Source organism: Camellia sinensis, chromosome 1, assembly GCF_055761805.1.
Source record: "Camellia sinensis isolate YWXY chromosome 1, ASM5576180v1, whole genome shotgun sequence".
In the NCBI taxonomy this organism is placed as follows: Eukaryota; Viridiplantae; Streptophyta; class Magnoliopsida; order Ericales; family Theaceae; genus Camellia; species Camellia sinensis.
In genome coordinates, this window is record NC_138961.1 from 22,413,301 (window position 1) to 22,432,132 (window position 18,832).

The 18,832-nt window shown below is 34.0% G+C and overlaps 2 protein-coding genes across 2 annotated transcripts; both read right to left on the reverse strand.

The window, feature by feature from the left end:
• Nucleotides 1-3,091: 3,091 nt before the first annotated feature.
• LOC145822899 (uncharacterized) lies at nucleotides 3,092-3,541 on the reverse strand. Its single transcript, XM_082921387.1, has one exon. The coding sequence runs from the start codon at nucleotides 3,539-3,541 to the stop codon at nucleotides 3,092-3,094; it is 450 nt and encodes a 149-aa protein (XP_082777513.1).
• A 10,823-nt stretch (nucleotides 3,542-14,364) lies between these two features.
• LOC145822933 (uncharacterized) lies at nucleotides 14,365-15,743 on the reverse strand. Its single transcript, XM_082921528.1, has 3 exons — nucleotides 15,692-15,743; nucleotides 15,062-15,563; nucleotides 14,365-14,854 (listed from the first exon to the last, which is right to left on the reverse strand). The coding sequence occupies exons 1-3, from the start codon at nucleotides 15,741-15,743 to the stop codon at nucleotides 14,365-14,367; spliced, it is 1,044 nt and encodes a 347-aa protein (XP_082777654.1).
• Nucleotides 15,744-18,832: the final 3,089 nt, after the last annotated feature.

The window sequence follows — 18,832 nt, forward strand, 5'->3', positions numbered from 1 at the left end:
AAAAGAAAGTGTGTAAATTGGTTAAATCATTATATGGTTTAAAACAGGCACCAAAGCAATGGCGTCAGAAATTTGACAAGGCAATGATGTCAAATAGATTTAAAATTAATGAGTGTGACAAATGTGTTTATATTAAAAACACAGACAAATGTTATGTCATTGTATGTCTTTATGTGGATGATATGCTCATCATAGGTAGTAATAATGATATGATTAAAACTACCAAGAAAATGTTGAATAAACATTTTGACATGAAAGACATGGGGATTGATGATGTAATTCTTGGTATGAAAATCATCAAAATATCCGAAGGTTATGCTTTATCACAATCTCATTACATTGAGAAAATACTTGACAAATTTAGTAAAAATGATGATCATCTTGCTAGAACACCTGTGGATATTAATTTGTTTCTTTATAAGAATGTACAGGAAAATATTTCTCAATTAGAGTATGCTCAAATTATTGGAAGCTTAATGTACTTTATGAACTGCACTCATCCGAATATAGCTTATGCAGTAAGTAAATTAAGTAGATATACGAGTAACAAAGGAGTACAACACTAGAAAGTAATTATAAGGGTTCTAAGATATCTCTGATTTACTCGTAACATTGGGCTAAATTATACTAGATATCCAGCAGTACTTGAAGGATACTGTGATGCAAATTGGATATCGGATACTAGAGACTCAAAGGCCACCAGTGGGTATGTCTTTACTCATGGTGGTGCAGCTGTATCTTGGAAATCTTCCAAACAGACTTGCATTGCTAGGTCTACTATGGAATTAGAATTTATAACTTTAGATAAAGTTGGGGAAGAAGCATAATGACTTTGTCACTTCCTTGAAGATATTCTAATGTGGCCAAAACCAATGCCTGCTATATGCATACATTGTGATAGTCAATTAGCAATAGGTAGAGCACAGAGTCATATGTATAACGGTAAGTCACAACACATTCGTCGTCGACATAACACCGTAAGGCAACTACTCTCTAATGGAATTATTTCCATTGAATATGTGAAGTCTAAAGACAACATAGCGGATCCACTAACCAAAGGGTTAGCAAGAGAGCTAGTTGATAATTCATCGAGAGAAATGCGACTTAAGCCTATCAAATAAGAGTTACCACAATGGCAACCCAATCTAGTTGACTGGAGATCCCAAGATCTAGGTTCAAAGAGACAACCGAGTTAAGTATGACTCAGAAGAATCACTGGGGAGTCAAACTCCTACCCATTTCTATGATGAAATATTGATGTCTGTAGCGTTTTAGATTAAGTAATACTTTTAATGATTCTTATATCTACGTAAACCTAGTGGAGTATGGCAGGATACTTTTCATAAGAATCACCTATGTGAGTGTAAACTGGGCCGATTCTATGAGATTTATGAAAGGCTATAATTCTCTAGAGCACTCATAAAAGACCAGGTTGTTCAGAGCCAAAATGAACACAATAGTGAGAACTAAACTATGTCTGGGAATATTCTGTGTGAGTTCTATTGTTTTGGTTTACACAAACGGCTGAACAGTTCAAGACATCATGTTCACTAGTTAACTAGTAAATCCGATAGTGTCTCACAAGAAAAGGTTCAAAACCAAAAACTACTTATTCTTCGCAGAATATTTTCAATTTTTGTACTCTCTGTAATTAGATCATGTTGTTGCATTTTGTCTTCGTCAAATTCCATTCATGTCGGGGATTGTTGGAAATTTGGTTTTATAAGGTTTATTTTGGGCCAACTTTGAGCCCAAAATTGAGTGGGCCCCAAACGTCTTTTGGGGTGGGTCCGAAGAGGTGACGTGTTCCTTGCCGCATGACAAGTAACCTGGTGAAAACAGTTCGTCAAAACCATTTATGAGTGAATGGGAAGTTGACATTGTTTTCGGATTCGTGAAATAGACAATTAAAGAAGTAAATGTGGGTTTCCTTGAAATGGATTGTCCCACATTGAAACTTTAAGAGAGCTTGTGTATGTATATAAGCTCTAGATTACAACACTTGGGTTGGGCCTCAAGGGGCACCCCAAGTTTGTAAAAGGGAAGAGTTATGGACAAAGTGAACCTTAGCCCAAACCACTACACGCGCGCGCGCCGCCACCGCCGTCCGTCTGTCCGTCCGACCGGCCGAGCCGTGCCGGGCGCGTGTGTGGGTCGGGTCGGTTCTTATATTAATTTTTTGGACAAAATTTATATGAATTTTTAATAAAATCAAATTCAAATTTGGTGCCAAAAATTGAATTAATTTTCTGTCCATTTTTATCTCCTTCAGTCCGAAATTTCCTAACAGATTCAACTGGTTTTACAGTTATTAAACTGCCAGAAACTGCTGCAGTTACATAGATTCAAACTGCACAGTTCAAACAGATCGATTATTCCAACAGATCTGTTGAATTTTGGACTGTCTAGCAGATCTGTTGAATTTTAGACTGTATTTGCTCATTCAAAATTTGCACATGTTCGGTTCAAAATTGAACCTGTTCGAGTAGATTATATTCCTATAAATACCAGCATTTCCAGCTGTGTTTGGGCATGAAAAACATTCAAGAAAAATCTGTTTTCTTCCCGATTTTTCTCTCTCTTTGCATTATTCTTCATATTAGATTTTAGGAAAAAATTAAGAGAGTATAGAACACAAGGTTTTGTTCGCCGTAAAGTTGTTTACAACTAATAGTCTCCCTCAAATTCCTTGGCCGAACACTCTGAAACAGGTTGGAGAAATAGCCCAATAAATGGTTGTTAATGTCTTGCTCCGTTTGAAGCCGAACTCCCTTCTCATTTTGCAATCTCAAAATCTAATTCCATTGGCTGCGTTGGATCATTGAAGCATAAAAAAGATGAGAATTCCTATCACCATAGTTCAGACATCGAATCCTCAAACGTTGATGTAGAAACATCTCCTCTCGAGTAAGAGCACCATCCAACTCAACCTTTAACTGATTCTGCACAAGTGCATTCTTTTCCAAAAAGGGTTGATTTTGAAGAGATGCTAATTGGGCTTAAAGATGAAGAATCTGAATTTTATTATTCCCAAAGGTCTGCTTACTCCACACCTTCAGCCTTCCTTGCAAGATTTGAGCTTGGAGACTAGCTAGATCATTGGAGAATCGATGTGAGGTCCTTTCCATTTTGACCGAATGACCCTAGCACAATCCGGGTTTGATGTCCACATATTTTCGAACTTGAAAATCCGAGGAACCTTCTTGAGCAGAACAGAACAATTGAGAATCAAAGGACAATGATCCGAGCTGAATTGAACCTCATGAAAAACTTTTGCATACGGGTACAAGGATCTCCACTCCATCGTGGCAACAACTCGGTCCAACCTTTCACAAATATTAGCTGCACCCACCTGGTTGTTGGTCCAAGTGTAAGGAGGTCCCTTGAACTCCAAATTCATAAGACCACAGTCCCATAGCAACTCTTGAAAAGATTGAAGTTGACTTAACCGGCACTGTACGCCACCCTGATTTTCCGACACCACACCTATTTCATTAAGATCACCAATGCACAACCAAGAATATTGAGAATAAGATGGCATTTTTCTAAATTGAGATCAAAAGGCTCTGCGTAATGTGTGCTGCGGGGGCGCGTAGTCAAAAGAAGTTACCCAATTGGATGGCTTATTAAGTTATTAGGAGGAGAAAGAATGCCTCTATCAGATTCTTAGACTTAAACATGATGTTTTTATAACATTAGACTTGGTGTCTAGGTGTTTGGTGGCTTCTCTTTCTGCTACATGACAAATTTTTTTATTTTGAAATAAAAAATTATTATTCAAAGCTAATAATAAAGTTTGAACCCAAGACTTTTAATTTCAATAAAAAACACTCTTATCACTTAGACAACATATATATTATAATGTTATTTTCTTTATTATTTATTTTTATTCTTATTTATTTGAATTGCATACCTATCGTGTGTGCTACCTGCTAATGTTAATATATTTATTTGTAAAAGTGTTTGGTGACTTTTAACAATTTTCTTTTGTTTATTGGAACTTTGTATTACAATACATTTAGATGGCACAATAGAAATTATTTTCATTTGACCATTAAAAAAAATAAAATAATGATATACAAAATGAATTTAAAATGATGGGCAATACAAAAAAAAATATAACTTTAGCATTATTGAACGTACAAAAACTAACGAGTCATATTAAATTAGACGTTAAGTTCTTAATCAATTTCGAGAGAGCGAATATATTATTTTGTTTGTAAATTTCAATTCAATCTCTAAATTACATTATTAATTAGGATAAATTGATATTTATAAAAATTCAAAAGTAAAATTAAACAATTAAAGTTACAAAACCTAAATTAACTCAAGAGACAAACTACAATTTAAAATGATGTGTAATATAGAAAAAAATATATATACATATATATATATATATATGTATATAACTTTAGCATTATTGAACGTCCAAAAAATAATGAGTCATATTAAATTAGACGTTAAGTTCGTAATCAATTTTGAGAGAGCGAATATATTATTTTGTTTGTAAATTTCAGTTCAATCTCTAAATGACGTTATTAATTAGGATAAATTGATATTTATAAAAATTCAAAAGTAAAATTAAACAATTAAAATTACAAAACCTAAATTAACTCAAGAGACAAACTATAATTTAAAATGATGTGTAATACAAAAAATAAAAAATAAGAAAAATATGACTTTAGCATTATTGAACGTCCAAAAAATAATTAGTCATTATAAATTAGAAGTTAAATTCTTAATCAATTTCAAGAGAGCGAATATATTAATTTGTCTGTAACTTTCAATTCAATCTCTAAATGATGTTATTAATTAGTCTAAATTGGCATTTTATAAAAATTTAAAAGTAAAATTAAACAATTAAAATTACAAAACCTAAATTAACTCAAGAGACAAACTATATAAACTAGGGAATGGCTTGTTTCTAGTTACAATTTTAACTGAACCAGATAATTGAAATTTTTTTACCGGTAATAATGAATGGAGGCTCTTATCGGTAAGAGTCTAGTCAGAATTAGCGAAAGCATTCAGCTTAAGAGACCTCTGTTCATTAACTCTAATCGATAAAAAATCTCAATTGTCTGGTCTAGTTGAACTTTCAACTGGAGAGAAATCAAATTCATAAACTATGAGTATAATTTCTCCCATCATTTACGATAATTGGTAGCAGTCCCACATATTACAGCAATCTCATCATTCATTAATATGAAATGCCACATGACACCCACACTAGTAAATATTGTAATCTCATCTTTCATTGGCATGAATTCTACATGATACCCACACTGTAAATAGCATAATCTCATCTACTAAATAGTGTAATCTCATAAATAGTGTCATCTCATTTAATAAATTGTGTAATCTCATCTTTTTTGCATGAATCCTACATGATAACCACACTAATAAATTGTGTAATCTCATCTAATAAATTGTGTAATCTTATCTTTTTTGCATGAATCCTACATGATACCCACACTATAAATAGTGTAATTTCATCTAATAAATAGTATAATCTCATAAATAATGTAATCTCATCATCTAATAAATTGTGTAATCGCATCTTCTTTGCATGAATCGTACATCATACGTACACTAATAAATAGTGTAATCTCATCTAATAAATTGTGTAATCTCATATTTTTTGCATGAATCCTACATGATATCCACACTATTTAATAAATAGTGTAATCTCATCTAATAAATTGTGTAATCTTGTTTTCTTTGCATGAATCCTACATGATATGTACACTAATAAATAGTGTAATCTTATCTAATAAATAGTGTAATCTCATAAATAGTGTAATCTCATCTAATAAATTATGTAATCTCATCTTTTTGAATGAATCCTACATGAGACCCACACTAATAAATACTGTAATCTCATCTTCTAATAAATTGTGTAATCTCATCTTCTTTGCATGAATCCTACATGATACGTGCACTAATAAACAGTGTAATCTCATCTAATAAATTATGTAATCTCGTCTTCTTTGCATGAATCCTGCATGAATCCTACATGATATGCCCACTAATAAATAGTGTAATCTCATCTAATAAATTGTGTAATCTCATCTTTTTTGCATGAATCCTACATGATACCCACACTAATAAATAGTGTAACTCATCTTTCATTAGTATGGGCTATCTAGTAAATATAATTTAAAATTATGTAAACGATTTTTGAGCAAAATCAAAACTGATATAAATTGACAAAATAACATAATAAAATTTATAGTACATCAAAAGATAAAACCTGATCGAGTCGAGTGTGTGACACTCTTTCCTTAAGACAGATTCGTCTTCCCACCGGTGCTTAGGATTCAATGGATGTCTATCTCCCAGGATACAACGATCAATATCTTGCACTAGCAGTACTACTATTGCAAGCCTAGCGAACTTCGTTGTGCATATACTCTCTTTATAGGAAAATCAGACTCATAAAATATGAAGAATAAATGCAAAGTGAAAAAGAAAATTGCAATTCTCTATCTCAAAATGAAGTGAGTGGGATAGAATATATAGATTCCTCCATGACTTTTTAGAAAGGTTGTGACCCTTCAAAAGGACACACCCTTTCATCTCAAGAGACACAACCATTGAAGTAAATTGTAATTCAAATTTTCCAACAATCTCCCACATGAATGAAATTTACGAAAAGGACATGCAAAAACATGCAGACGAAAAGAGGGTACATTAAGGAAATACCCTGCGTCGGGATAGGTAGTTTTTGGCTTTGAACCTTCCCTAGTGAAAGCCTATCGGACTTACTAGCTAATCAGTGGACATGATGCCTTAAACTGTTCAGTCGTTTGTATAAGCCAAGACAATAGAATTCACACAGTTTAGTTCTCACGGTTGTGCCTGTTTTGGCCTTGGGCATCTCTTGGTGTTTCATGAGTGTTTTAGAAAATTTAGCGTTATCAATTTTTATAGAAGCGGCCCCTTCACACTCATATAGGTGATTCTTATTTTGAGTCTCTTGAATACTCCTCTTGAAAGATACCCCTCTAGGGTTTTCAAGATATAAGTGATCATTAAAAGCACAGCTTACCCTAAGTCCCCTACATACAACACATGTTGTAGATATCACTCTCATCATAGGAATGGATAGGAGTTAAAACTCCTTTAGTGATTTCTGGTGAGCTACACATAACTTAGTTGTCCCTTTGAACTTAGTTCTTGGGATCTCCAGTCATCTAAGTAGGGTTACCATTATGATGACTCTGATGTAATAGGCTTTAATCACATTCCCCTCGACAAATACAATGAAAATAGACAGTATATTACTACTATCTGTTAAACAATATATTACTACTATTTGTTTTCCAACCAGAATATCACTTTGTGAAACCACAGAAAATTAAATAAAATAAAGACACCAAAAATTAATCTGTCTTAAGATTGTTGAACAATCTTCACTGTATTTAAATAAATAAATTTTGTTTGTGTACTAAACTACAAACATAATACAAAAGAAAAGCTATGCAAAAATAGGGTAAAAAGGAGTAAGTTCTTACCTTTGTTGACCCCCTTCACAAACAATGCTCCAGCTGCCTCCTTTAGCTCAAAACCAGCCAAGAACTTCAAGAACAACCTCCAAGGACCTCAGCTACTAAGGAAAGGTGTAATGGTAGGTGTTTCTGTGCAATAGTAAGAACAAACACACACTAATACACCAAAAAGAGGAAGAGATATAGAGATAGAGTGTATGTAAACCCTAACCCTAAAACTCGGAGATCTAGAGCTTTTTTGTCAACCCCAATAGAGGGAGAAGAGGCTCCCTCTTATAGAGCTCACTCTTGCAAAGCTTCTCAAGTAAGCTAGTCAAGAGGGAGATCCCTCCATACAGTGTATGGAGGGGAGCAAAGTGGGTGCCAGCTATCATAGTTGGCACAAAAATATCTGAAAAAGTAGATGAACAATGGTCGGCCAGCCAAAAATGCAATTTGACCAAAATAGATGGCCGATCGACCATCTAGAGTGCCGGTCGGCCAAACATTTGGCCGATGGCAACAAAACACAGCCGGTGGCCTCAAGCCATGGCCGGTGGAGTGTGGGGATGGCCAACAAGCCATTCCCTGCCCCTCAAAGGCAAAACACAAGTGTTTGGTGCAAAACCAAGTACAAAACAGTCGAGTCGAGAGATCCTAAGACAGGGCGCGTGGCCGAGACCTCCGGGAACTCAAGACGAATACAAACATGGATGATCACCGAGTGTTCAAATGGTGACGTCCAAGTCTTGAGGACGTTCAAAAATGAGGTGTCTACATCGGGCTATGGGTCCCCGTTAGGGATCGGGGGCGAGGACGAGGCATATATCACTTTCGGGGATCAGGGACGGAGCGGGTAGTCCCCGGCCCCGCCCCGCCCCGTTGTTATTCCTACCGACCCGTAGGGGATATTTTTCGATAAAAAACCATTGAATTCGGGGTCGGGGGGTCAGGTCACCGTCGAGCCGGTTTCATATTGCCATCCCTAGGAATCAGGCCCGGCCTGAGATTTTCAGGGGCTCAAGGTCGATAATCAATTAATAAATTTTTAGAACCTTCACATATTTTTTTTTCATTGAATGAAAAAAAAAATTGAAGGTAAAAGACAAAATATTTGTGTCAAAATCACAAAAAATACGAAGTACTACACTACAACAACAAATATGTGTCACTTGATCCTCACTCTTCTTATATTTTTAGAAGCAAATAAATTAATTATACTTGTATAATCTAGTTTTTTTTTGCAAAATCATTTTCAATGGATAACAATGCTAATTATTTTAAATGGGCCTTTCAATTTTTTAATGGATCAATTTATTTTAAGTTAGTTTGGGCATTCTTCAATTTTATTTGACTTAAAACATACCTAATATATTACACTAAATTATAATAGGAAGGGACCCCTTTTTTGAATCTATTTTCAATAGATAACAATGCTAATTTTTTTGAATGGGCCTTTCAATTTTTTAATGGATCAATTTATTTTAAGTTAGTTTGAGTCTTTTTTAATTTTTTTAGAATTAAAACATACCTAATATATTACACTAAACTATAATAGGAGGGGTCCCTTTTTTGGATCTATTTTGAGGAGTCCTAGGCCATGGCCTGGTGCGTCTATGCCCAGGGCTAGTCCTGTTGGAAATGTATATAGAGGTATATATATATATATTGTGAGCTTTCTCTCCAAGTTAGGTTAGAGCAGGGACGCACCCCGAATTATCACTATGGAGGTGCGAAAATATGTCTGAAAGTGCAAATCTTTATAATTTTTAATTATTTTAAATTTTAGAATATAATACATAATATTTTTCAAATTTTTTAAAATGCAGTTGCCCTCATCCGCACCCCCCTAGATCCATCCTTGGGTTAGAGGAGGGTTTGGAATCCATTCCACTATATGGAAACACCCTATTTCTTCAAGTGTTAATTTTGTCGTAAGCTTTGTTCCCACTAGGATTAGGATATAAATTGGACATGGAACCCCTCCGGTCTAGATTGGAGAGGTGCTCACGGTGCCATTTCAATTTTATTTTGTTTGCTGCTTGAGGTTAGATCCGATAATCATAATTTATTTAATTTATTATATTTATTTTTTTAAAATATGAATAATAAATGTCATGCTCCAAACATCATGAGAATTTAAATAACAAAAAAACTTATTAAATTAAAATTTTAACATTTTAATAAGAAAATTTTAAATTCTCACACAGTCGAAAGTTTAACAATGCAAAAAAATAAATAAATAAATAAATTAAAAAAATTAAAAATCCACATCCAACATTAAATAACATTATAATATCCTTAATCACTAATATATAAGATAGTAAAATTTTATATTGCTAAAGTCATGATTTCAAGTTGGCCACGGTTCTATATTAGCAACAGCTCCAATTTCAGCTTTCATTCCTTCCTCGTCAAAATCTGGCATAAAACGCCAGGGCAACAAAAATACATGCTATGAGTTTTGTAACACAGTAAGAAAACATAACCAACCTACCATTCTTTTTTAAAAAAAATAATCAGATTAGTAATTATGATGATTCAAAGAAAATGACGTAATTAATAGCATAATAATATAACAATCATTAAAATAATTTTAATAGTTTAGATGACACTTGAAAGTTCACCAAAGAGATTTTCTTACTAACCACTAAGCTACGGCCACGGTTAATTTGAAACCCCCTGGTCAAATATTCAAGAACTACCAAAAATGCCCACACTCAGAGTTATATACCCAAGCCGTGGCATCCGTGGTCTGCCCCAAGGGAACGATCTACCAGGGGTATGTAACCTCCCTGCGTGCCACCCGCACATCTATCCTTATTCCAAAATCGAATACTAAAAAAGGGTTCAAATAAATCTCGTTCCATCTTAGGGTTTTCACGACACAATTATGTAAAAATTATCAAAAACCAGGACTCACCCTGAATTACCGGTATTAACCCTCAATCGTTAATTTTGTACATGCTGTGAACCATCTTTGTTAGTTTTTGTATTAATTATAAATAATTAAAAAAATTCACCCACCATAAGTGTTATACTATTTCATTAAAATTTTCAAAAGAAATATTACACATATGTTATACAATAATCAACCAATGTACAAAATTATAATAAACAGTTAAATTAAACCATAGTATGAATGATAATTTTTTAAATACTTAAAAATGAACCACAATCACAAACATGCATGGACTACCAATTTACAAGATTTAATTAATTAAACCAGCACAATATATAATTTTAGTCCAAATAAATAATTGAAGTAATAATCTTGGTTTCTTCTCAATTTGCCCAGAAATTTTCAGAATATACTTTTCATAATTAAAATTATAAATAAATTATTTATACAATTCTAAAATTCGTGAAAATCTACAGAATATTCAATAAACATGTTATGGTCATTTTTCAGAAAGTATTTCCTAAAAATAAGTTATAAATAATTCTATAAAATTCTAAGAAATTTTATGATATAGATTTATCACATTTTCTTAAATTAATTTCATACTTAAATTTATAAATCAATTCTATAATCTAAAAGTTTATTATGAAACTAGACTTCTCAAATTTCATTTTTTTTTTTATTTAGAAATTACCAGATTTGGTTTAATATAGGATTTTTAATGATTTTTCAAACATACAGTAAAATCTGTCTACAATTCTAGATTTAACTAAAATTTTGTATAAATTCGTATAAAACTAGAATAATTGTTACAAAAATTCTTGGATGAACTAGACATTATTCTTAACAACTTTGTAGAAGAAATCATCTCAAAAGTTTGAGTATAAAATTGTCTAAAAATTCGTACAACTTTTTAGCAGATTTAAGAGTTATATAATCAAACCAAATAAAATCTTCAATCATCTCTTTAATGGCATAAACTACACATTCAAGTCTAATTCCACAATTATCTCTTGATTTTAAGGCTACTAATATAAAAATAACATTCAAATATTTAATATACAAATCACAAATTTGTATACAATTATAAACAAGATTTTATCTAAAATTTTAGCTATGAACACAAATCTGAAATTTTAACAATTAAAAAGAATGAGAGGGTTGAGAGGATTTTCTTACCTAGTAATAGGATTGAAATGGGTTGAAGAAATGGTCGGAAAAATTATATCTTCCGTAATCTTCTACTGTTCTTCTTTTCCCTACTTACCTTAGCTTGCTCACAGAATTCCCTCCGATCAGTTTGATGAGGAAATATAAACTGTATGTATATATAAATAAGTACGCCTCTCTCTCTCTCTCTCTCTCTCTCTCGCTCTCTCTTTTCTAATCATTCTATTTAGTTCCATCGAATTTTCTAAACCCAAGAGATATAATAGGGGTGTTTGGTATGGATTGTAGAGAGTGATTTTGGGAATTTGTGCCAGGCTGTTTGGTGCAGCATCTGCTTACAGCTTTTTAGGGAACAACAATTTAAATAAGCTGAGAAAAACTGATTATTTAGAAGCTGAGGAAGGGGCGCTTTTGGTTTTTGCTTTCTGATTATCAATTTTTAGCTTATAATAAGCTGCACCGAACAGCACCAATGAAAGCCTATATCCTACAATAACATGCATGCATACAAGTGTCACCCAACACTGCCACCGAAAATCTGATTTTTATTTTTATTTTTTTCTTATTTGTGTGGGTTTCTTAAAATTAACTAACAAAGGTTTTTAACTAAAGTATTTAATAAGGATAATTACTATGTTACATGTTATTAAAATAAATTATAAAAAATAAATATTGAATACCCACAAAATTATTATTCTTAACAATGTTTTTGTTATGGATTAATTTAAAACTAACTTATACACTTATATATACTCTGGATAAAGTTTATTTATTTATTTATTTATTTATTAGATAGACTCTGGATAAAGTTTATTTATTTATTTATTTTTTTTTCTAAGAATAATTAAATACGAACTCTCACAACCAACCCCTTTAAAAAAAAAAATTCGTTCTCGAATTTAATTCACACCTTCAAATTTGAAAAGTTGAGAGTAATTAGCACATATCATATCTTATCATACCCATGTTGACTCAAATGTCACATCATCATCAAGATTAATTTCCTCCCAGTTGATGATGTGAGAAGGATGCGGCTTGTATTTTCGCAGCATAGAAATGTGGAAAACATTATATACCTCAGCCAGTTGAGGTGGTAGAGCCAAACGATACGCCACCTCTCATACTTCACCCAAAATTTTGAAAGGCCCAATGATGCGAGGTGATAGCTTTTTCCTCTTTTCAAAACAAACAACTCATCGATGAGGTTGTATTTTTAGAAACACATGATCTCTAACTTGAAATACTAAAGGTCTTCTCATTTGATCTGCATGACTTTTCTACCTACTCTGAGCGGTCTCAAGTCTTTGTCTAATTAATTTCACCTTCTTGGTAGTTTCTTGAACTAACTCTAGCCCTAAAAGAGATGCTTCTCCGACTTCCATCCAACATATTAGTGATTGACAAGGTCGTCCGTACAGAGCCTCATACGGTGCCATGCCAATAGTTGCTTGAAAACTGTTATTGTAAGAGAATTTGACTAGTGGTAAGTGTCTCTCCCAACTACCCTTGAAATCCATCACACAAGCTCAAAGCATGTCTTCTAAAGTCTGAATTGTTCTTTTCTAATTAACCGTTAGTTTGAGGGTGAAAAGCCGTACTAAAACACAACTCTGTACGCATAGCTTTTTGCAGACTATGCCAAAATTGTGACGTAAAACGAGGGTCATGATTTGACACTATTGAGACTAGTACTCTATGCAACCTAACAATTCCTCGAATAAATAATCGACTTACAGATTTGACTGTGCCTGTTGGTAGGAAATGTGTCGTCTTAGTTAACCGATCAACCACAACCCAAATGACATCATGGCCTTGCAGCGATCGGGGTAGTCCTGTTACAAAACCCATTGTTATGTATTCCCATTTCCATTTAGGTATTGGTAAATGTTGGAGTTTCCCTTTCAGCTTCTGATGTTCTGCCATCACGTACTGACATGTTAAGCACTTAGATACGAATTGAGCAACGTCCTTCTTCATTCCACTCTATTAATACTGTCGCTTGAGATCTTGACACATCTTGTTTCCTCCTGGATGAACTGCAAAAACTGAATGGTGAAATTTTTTAAGTACTTCTTCTCTCAACTTTTCAATATTTGGCATAAAAATTCTACCTAAATATCTTAAACTATTGTCTTGGTAAAGTGTCCAATCTGGTGAAGACTCTCCTGACACTAATCGCGCCTTAATGAAGTTGGTCTCTTGATCAACTCTTTGACCTTCCAGCACTTTGTTAAGAAGTTGAGGTGTTGTAACTATTGTAAATAACCTAACATTTCCATTTTGAGTCTCTGGTTGTAATCTAAACTCATTCACAGTACTTACCATTTTCCATTCTTTAATTGATATGTTGGCTACAATCTCTCTTATCTTTCGACTTAGTGCATCTGCTATTATATTCGCCTTTCTAGGATGATAAGACAAAATAAATTGATAATCTTCAAGGTACTCTATCCAACGTCTCTGTCTCATGTTCAAATCTCTTTGCGTGAACAAGTATTTCAAGCTTTTGTGGTCGGTAAATATCTCGAACTTTTCACCATAAAGGTAATGTCGCCAAGTCTTAAGTGCATAAACCACAGTCGCCAATTCCAGATCGTGGGTAGGCCAATTTTTCTCATGATTCTTCAATTGTCTTGATCCATAAGCCACTACCTTCCCGTTTTGCATTAACACGCTACCTAACTCTTCTTTAGAGGCATCACAACAAACTGTGTATCCATTGTCATGTTCGGGTATGATTAGTATAGGAGCGCTTGTTAATCTCTTCTTGAGTTCTTGAAACGATTGTTCACAAGTTTCGTTTCATTCAAACTTTGCTCCTTTTTGTGTTAGGTATGTCATCAGCTTGGCTAATTTGGAGAAACCTTGAATGAATCTCCTATAATAACCTGCTAATCTCAAGAAACTACGAACTTCAAATGTATTCTTAGGTTGTTTCCATTCCATTACTGCTTCTATTTTAACAGGATCCACTGATATTCCCGATTCAAACACAACATGACCTAAGGATTTTACTTCCTTCAACCAAAATTCACATTTGCTAGCTTTAGCATACAATTGGTTCTCTCTTAGAATTTGCAAAACGACTCTTAGATGCTGCTTGAGATCTTCCTCCGATCGTGAGTATATCAAAATATCATTAGTGAATACCAGAAATTGATCCAAAATGAATACCCCTGGCGCATTTGTCAAACCAAATGGCATTACCACGAACTCATAGTGGCCATAACAAGTTCGAAACACTATCTTTGGTATATCTTCTTCTTTGACATGTAGTTGGTAATATCCAGACCTAAGGGCAATTTTGTAAAAACATTTTGAACCTCTTAATTGATTAAACAAGTCATCAATTCTTGGCAATGGATATCGATTTTTAATAGTGGCTTGATTTAGTTGTCGGTAATCAATGAATAACCTCAAGGTTCCATCCTTCTTCTTTGCGAATAATGTTGGCGCTCCCTATGGAGATGTATTTTGTCTGATGAACTTTTTATCTAACAATTCTTGTAATTGCTCCTTTAGTTCCCGAAATTCAGTTGGCACCATATGATGTAGTGCCATAGAAATTGGTGAAGTCCCATGTTGGAGCTTGATCGTAAAATCTACATCCCGTTTTGGGAGTAGTCCCGGTAATTCGTCAGGGAAAATGTCAACGTACTTGCACACCACATGGGGTAATCCTGGATCCTTTCGATTTTCGTCTTCCAAAATTAAGCTTGCCAACCATCCAATTAGTTGATCATGCCACTGCGATGTGCGACACGTTGGAGTTAAAGAATCATGTCTATCTCTTTTAAATTGAAATTTCGTGCCATTAAGGGAAGATGCCATCACCGTTTTATGGTAACAGTCGATAATAGCTCGATGAACTGATAACCAATCCATTCCTAAAATGACATCAAAATCAAACATTTCCATAACCCTTACATCACAGATCAAATATGAATCGGAGATTTCTTGTTCACAAGATTTACATACTAGATTTACTCGGGTTTGGCCACCTAAGGGTGAAGCAACACTCATAGCTATTTCTAACATTTCTGGCTTCAAACCCAAACTTGATACACATGCAGTGGACATAAAAGAATGCGATGCTCCAAAGTCAAACAATACTTTAGGATTAACATACCTTGAATTACTGATGGGTTACCAACATCTTCTTCTTCTTGAAGAGCGTACATTCTCCATGTTGCTTGTTGGTTAGTCCCTCATGGTTTCTTTCCATCTCCAGCTCCTTGTGGTTGTGTTCTCGGCCAGCTCACATTCCTAGAGGCTTGTGACTATCCCTTGTTGGTCTGAGTAGTTTAAGTGGGTTTAGGACCTTGTCCTGGCTAGCATTTGTTGTATTGTTGTGCCCCTCATTGATCCATAAAATATTCCCCTCCTTGAGGACACTCATTCCAATGATAACCCTGTTGACCACATCTAAAACACTTTCATTTCCACTCATTAACAGAGTTTCCTCCATGCTGGCTTCCCCGATTCTGCTTTTGTTGCTGTTGTAACCCTCCGGCATAAGGTGTTGGTGCAGGATGTTTTCTGGCGTTTCGAACTGGACCTCCTCCTCGTGATTGGTTATTGTTCGTTGATCGCTGATTTCAAATGCGTTTGAAATCCACTAATTCTCATTCCATAATTAAAACTCCGTCCACCATTTAAGCATAGGTGGAAAGTTGTACTGCGATCAATCTTCCTCTAATATCTGTGTCCAAACTCCATTCGAATCGTCTAACCTTATCCTCTTCATTTGCTACTATTGCTGAAGTATACCTTGAGAGAGCTTCAAAATGGTTTGCATATTGAGTGACTGACATTTTTTCTTGTTTCAATTGGAGGAACTCTTGAACCATTTCTTGTCTTAGTGAGTTCGGAAATTATTTTTCCATAAATAGGTCTTCAAATTGCCTCCAAGTTAATGTCTCTATTTGTCGGGTACTTCTGATCATTTCCCACCAATGATCTACTTCCCCTTCCATTTTAAACACCACCATGGTCACTCTATCTTGCTCATTTCGAATGTCAGAAGTGTCTAGTAACTTCTTAATTTGTCTTAACCAAGCTTCAGCTTTATAGGGGTTAGATCCACTAAGGAATTTGTGGGGATGTAACTTTTCAAAGTTTGGTATCATTTCAGATTTGTTTTGATCTTGGTTTCGCGGTGGTATATTGCCTACCCTATCGACAATTGCGCGTATAATTCGAACGACATCGCCATCAGACACTCCATCACCATTATCGTTGTTATTATTTCTTGTTCGTCCAGCCATTCTGCATGATGAAATTGTTGGTAATTTGTGACTTATGTATTTATTTATTATTATCATTATTATATATATATATATATATGCAAAGACAGTAATTAAGTATTTCATAAAAGGAACTTCATTCATTAGATAGAACAAGTTACAAAATAGCAAAATAAAAAAAATAAAAATAAAATACTACGGGCTAATATAAGATAAAAGATAGCCCCTACAAGTCAGGATTAAGAGGGATATTAGTTAGAGTTACCTATACTAATAACTTTAAACTAGGCAATTTTTACACTGTAAGCTTACAAAACAATTAGTTAGCCTAGTTTGTAACTCCCTTAAGACCTCTAACCAAATAGCCATGGATAGTTCCTCCTCACAAGGACTTCTTACTCCTACATGGCTTGGAAAAGCCCTATGAATCGCCACAGAACCCTCACAAAAACAACAGTTTCATGCACAAAATGTCCCAATAACTGCACCGATTTCTATCCTAATAAATTCTCCAATCTTTGAAATCCACTGATCCATCTGTCTTCACAATTTGATTTGGGTCGGGTATGACATACTGAAAGCTCCAAATATCAAAAAGGTTGCCCATTCTATCGGTAAAGCCATCCGAGAAAAGGCCTAACTGACACAATTAGGGATTTTCTTGCCTTAAAATCTGGACAGGTCCAATATAAGCACCTACCCAACTTTCAGACTTCCAAGCACAGCTTCCTAAGGGATAAATTCTAACATACACAAATGAGCCAATTTGCAACCCATTTTGAACATTCCAATTTTCAAATACAACCCATATATCTCCAATACTTTCGTCAGGATTACCCTCTACGGGTTCCTCCTCGGTGCCAGACTCAATCACAATCACCTCCATTGGGTCATACATAGACGTATTTTGTTCAGGTTCAGGCTCAGGCTCATAGTCTTTTATAGGTGACTCCACTTCTTCACTCGGGTCAAACTCTATTTTATAACTTCCCACCGAATCTTCCTCATGAAAGTTAACATTCTACGATCCTGGCATCCTACAATTAAAAAGGTTCTAATTAACTTAATTATGTCACAGAAAATTACAAGGTAATGCAAGGTTTTCTTAAACGTAAAATATATATATATATATATAACTGCTACCCATGGCCCAAAAGTTTGAATCTAAGCTCTGATACTAAATTGTAACGCCCCAAGCATCATGAGAATTTAAATAACAAAATAACTTATTAAATTAAATTATAAAAATAAAAAAAATCAGATTTTCAGTGGCAGTGTTGAGTGACACTTGTGTGCATGCATGTTATTGTAGGATATAGGCTCTCATTATATCTCTTGGGTTTAGAAAATTCGATGAGACTAAATAGAATGATTAGGAGAGAGAGAGAGAGAGAACCCCGGGTAGGGAGTCCCTATTTATACATACATACAGTTTACATTTCCTCCTCCAACTGATCGGAGGGAATTCTGTGAGCAAGCTAAGCTAAGTAAGGAGAAGAAGAAGAGTAGAAGATTAAAGAAGATATAACTTTTCCTACCATTTCATTAAGCCATTTCAATCTTGTTACTAAGTAAGAAAATTCTCTCAACCCTCTCATTCTTTTTAATTGTTAAAATTTCATATTTGTGTTCATAACTAAAATTTTAGATAAAATCTTGTTTATAGTTGTATGCAAATTTGTGATTTGTATATGAAATATTTGAATGTTATTTTTATATCAGTAGCCTTAAAATCAAGATATAATTGTGGAATTAGACTTGCATGTGTAATTTATGACATTAAAATTGTGATGCCCCAAACATCATGAGACTTGAAATAACAAAATAACTTATTAAATTAAAAATTTAACATCTTAATAAGAAAATTTTAAGTGCTCACACAGTCGAAAGTTTAACAACACAAAATATATATATATTAAAAGTCCACATCCAACATTAAACAATATTATAATATCCTTAATCACTAATACATAAGATAGCAAAATTTTATGTTGCTAAAGTCATGATTTTAAGTTAGCCATAAT

Excerpts from the sequence above, each read along its gene's own strand:
- LOC145822933 (XM_082921528.1), bottom strand. The coding sequence starts at position 15,743 with ATGTACGCTCTTCAAGAAGAAGAAGATGTTGGTAACCCATCAGTAATT. Across the intron at positions 15,564-15,691 it reads TAACCCATCAGTAATTCAAG|GTGGCCAAACCCGAGTAAAT; the intron begins GTATGTTAATCC and ends CTTCACCCTTAG. Across the intron at positions 14,855-15,061 it reads AAGGAGCAATTACAAGAATT|GTCTGGATATTACCAACTAC; the intron begins GTTAGATAAAAA and ends AATTGCCCTTAG.
- LOC145822899 (XM_082921387.1), bottom strand. The coding sequence starts at position 3,541 with ATGCCATCTTATTCTCAATATTCTTGGTTGTGCATTGGTGATCTTAAT.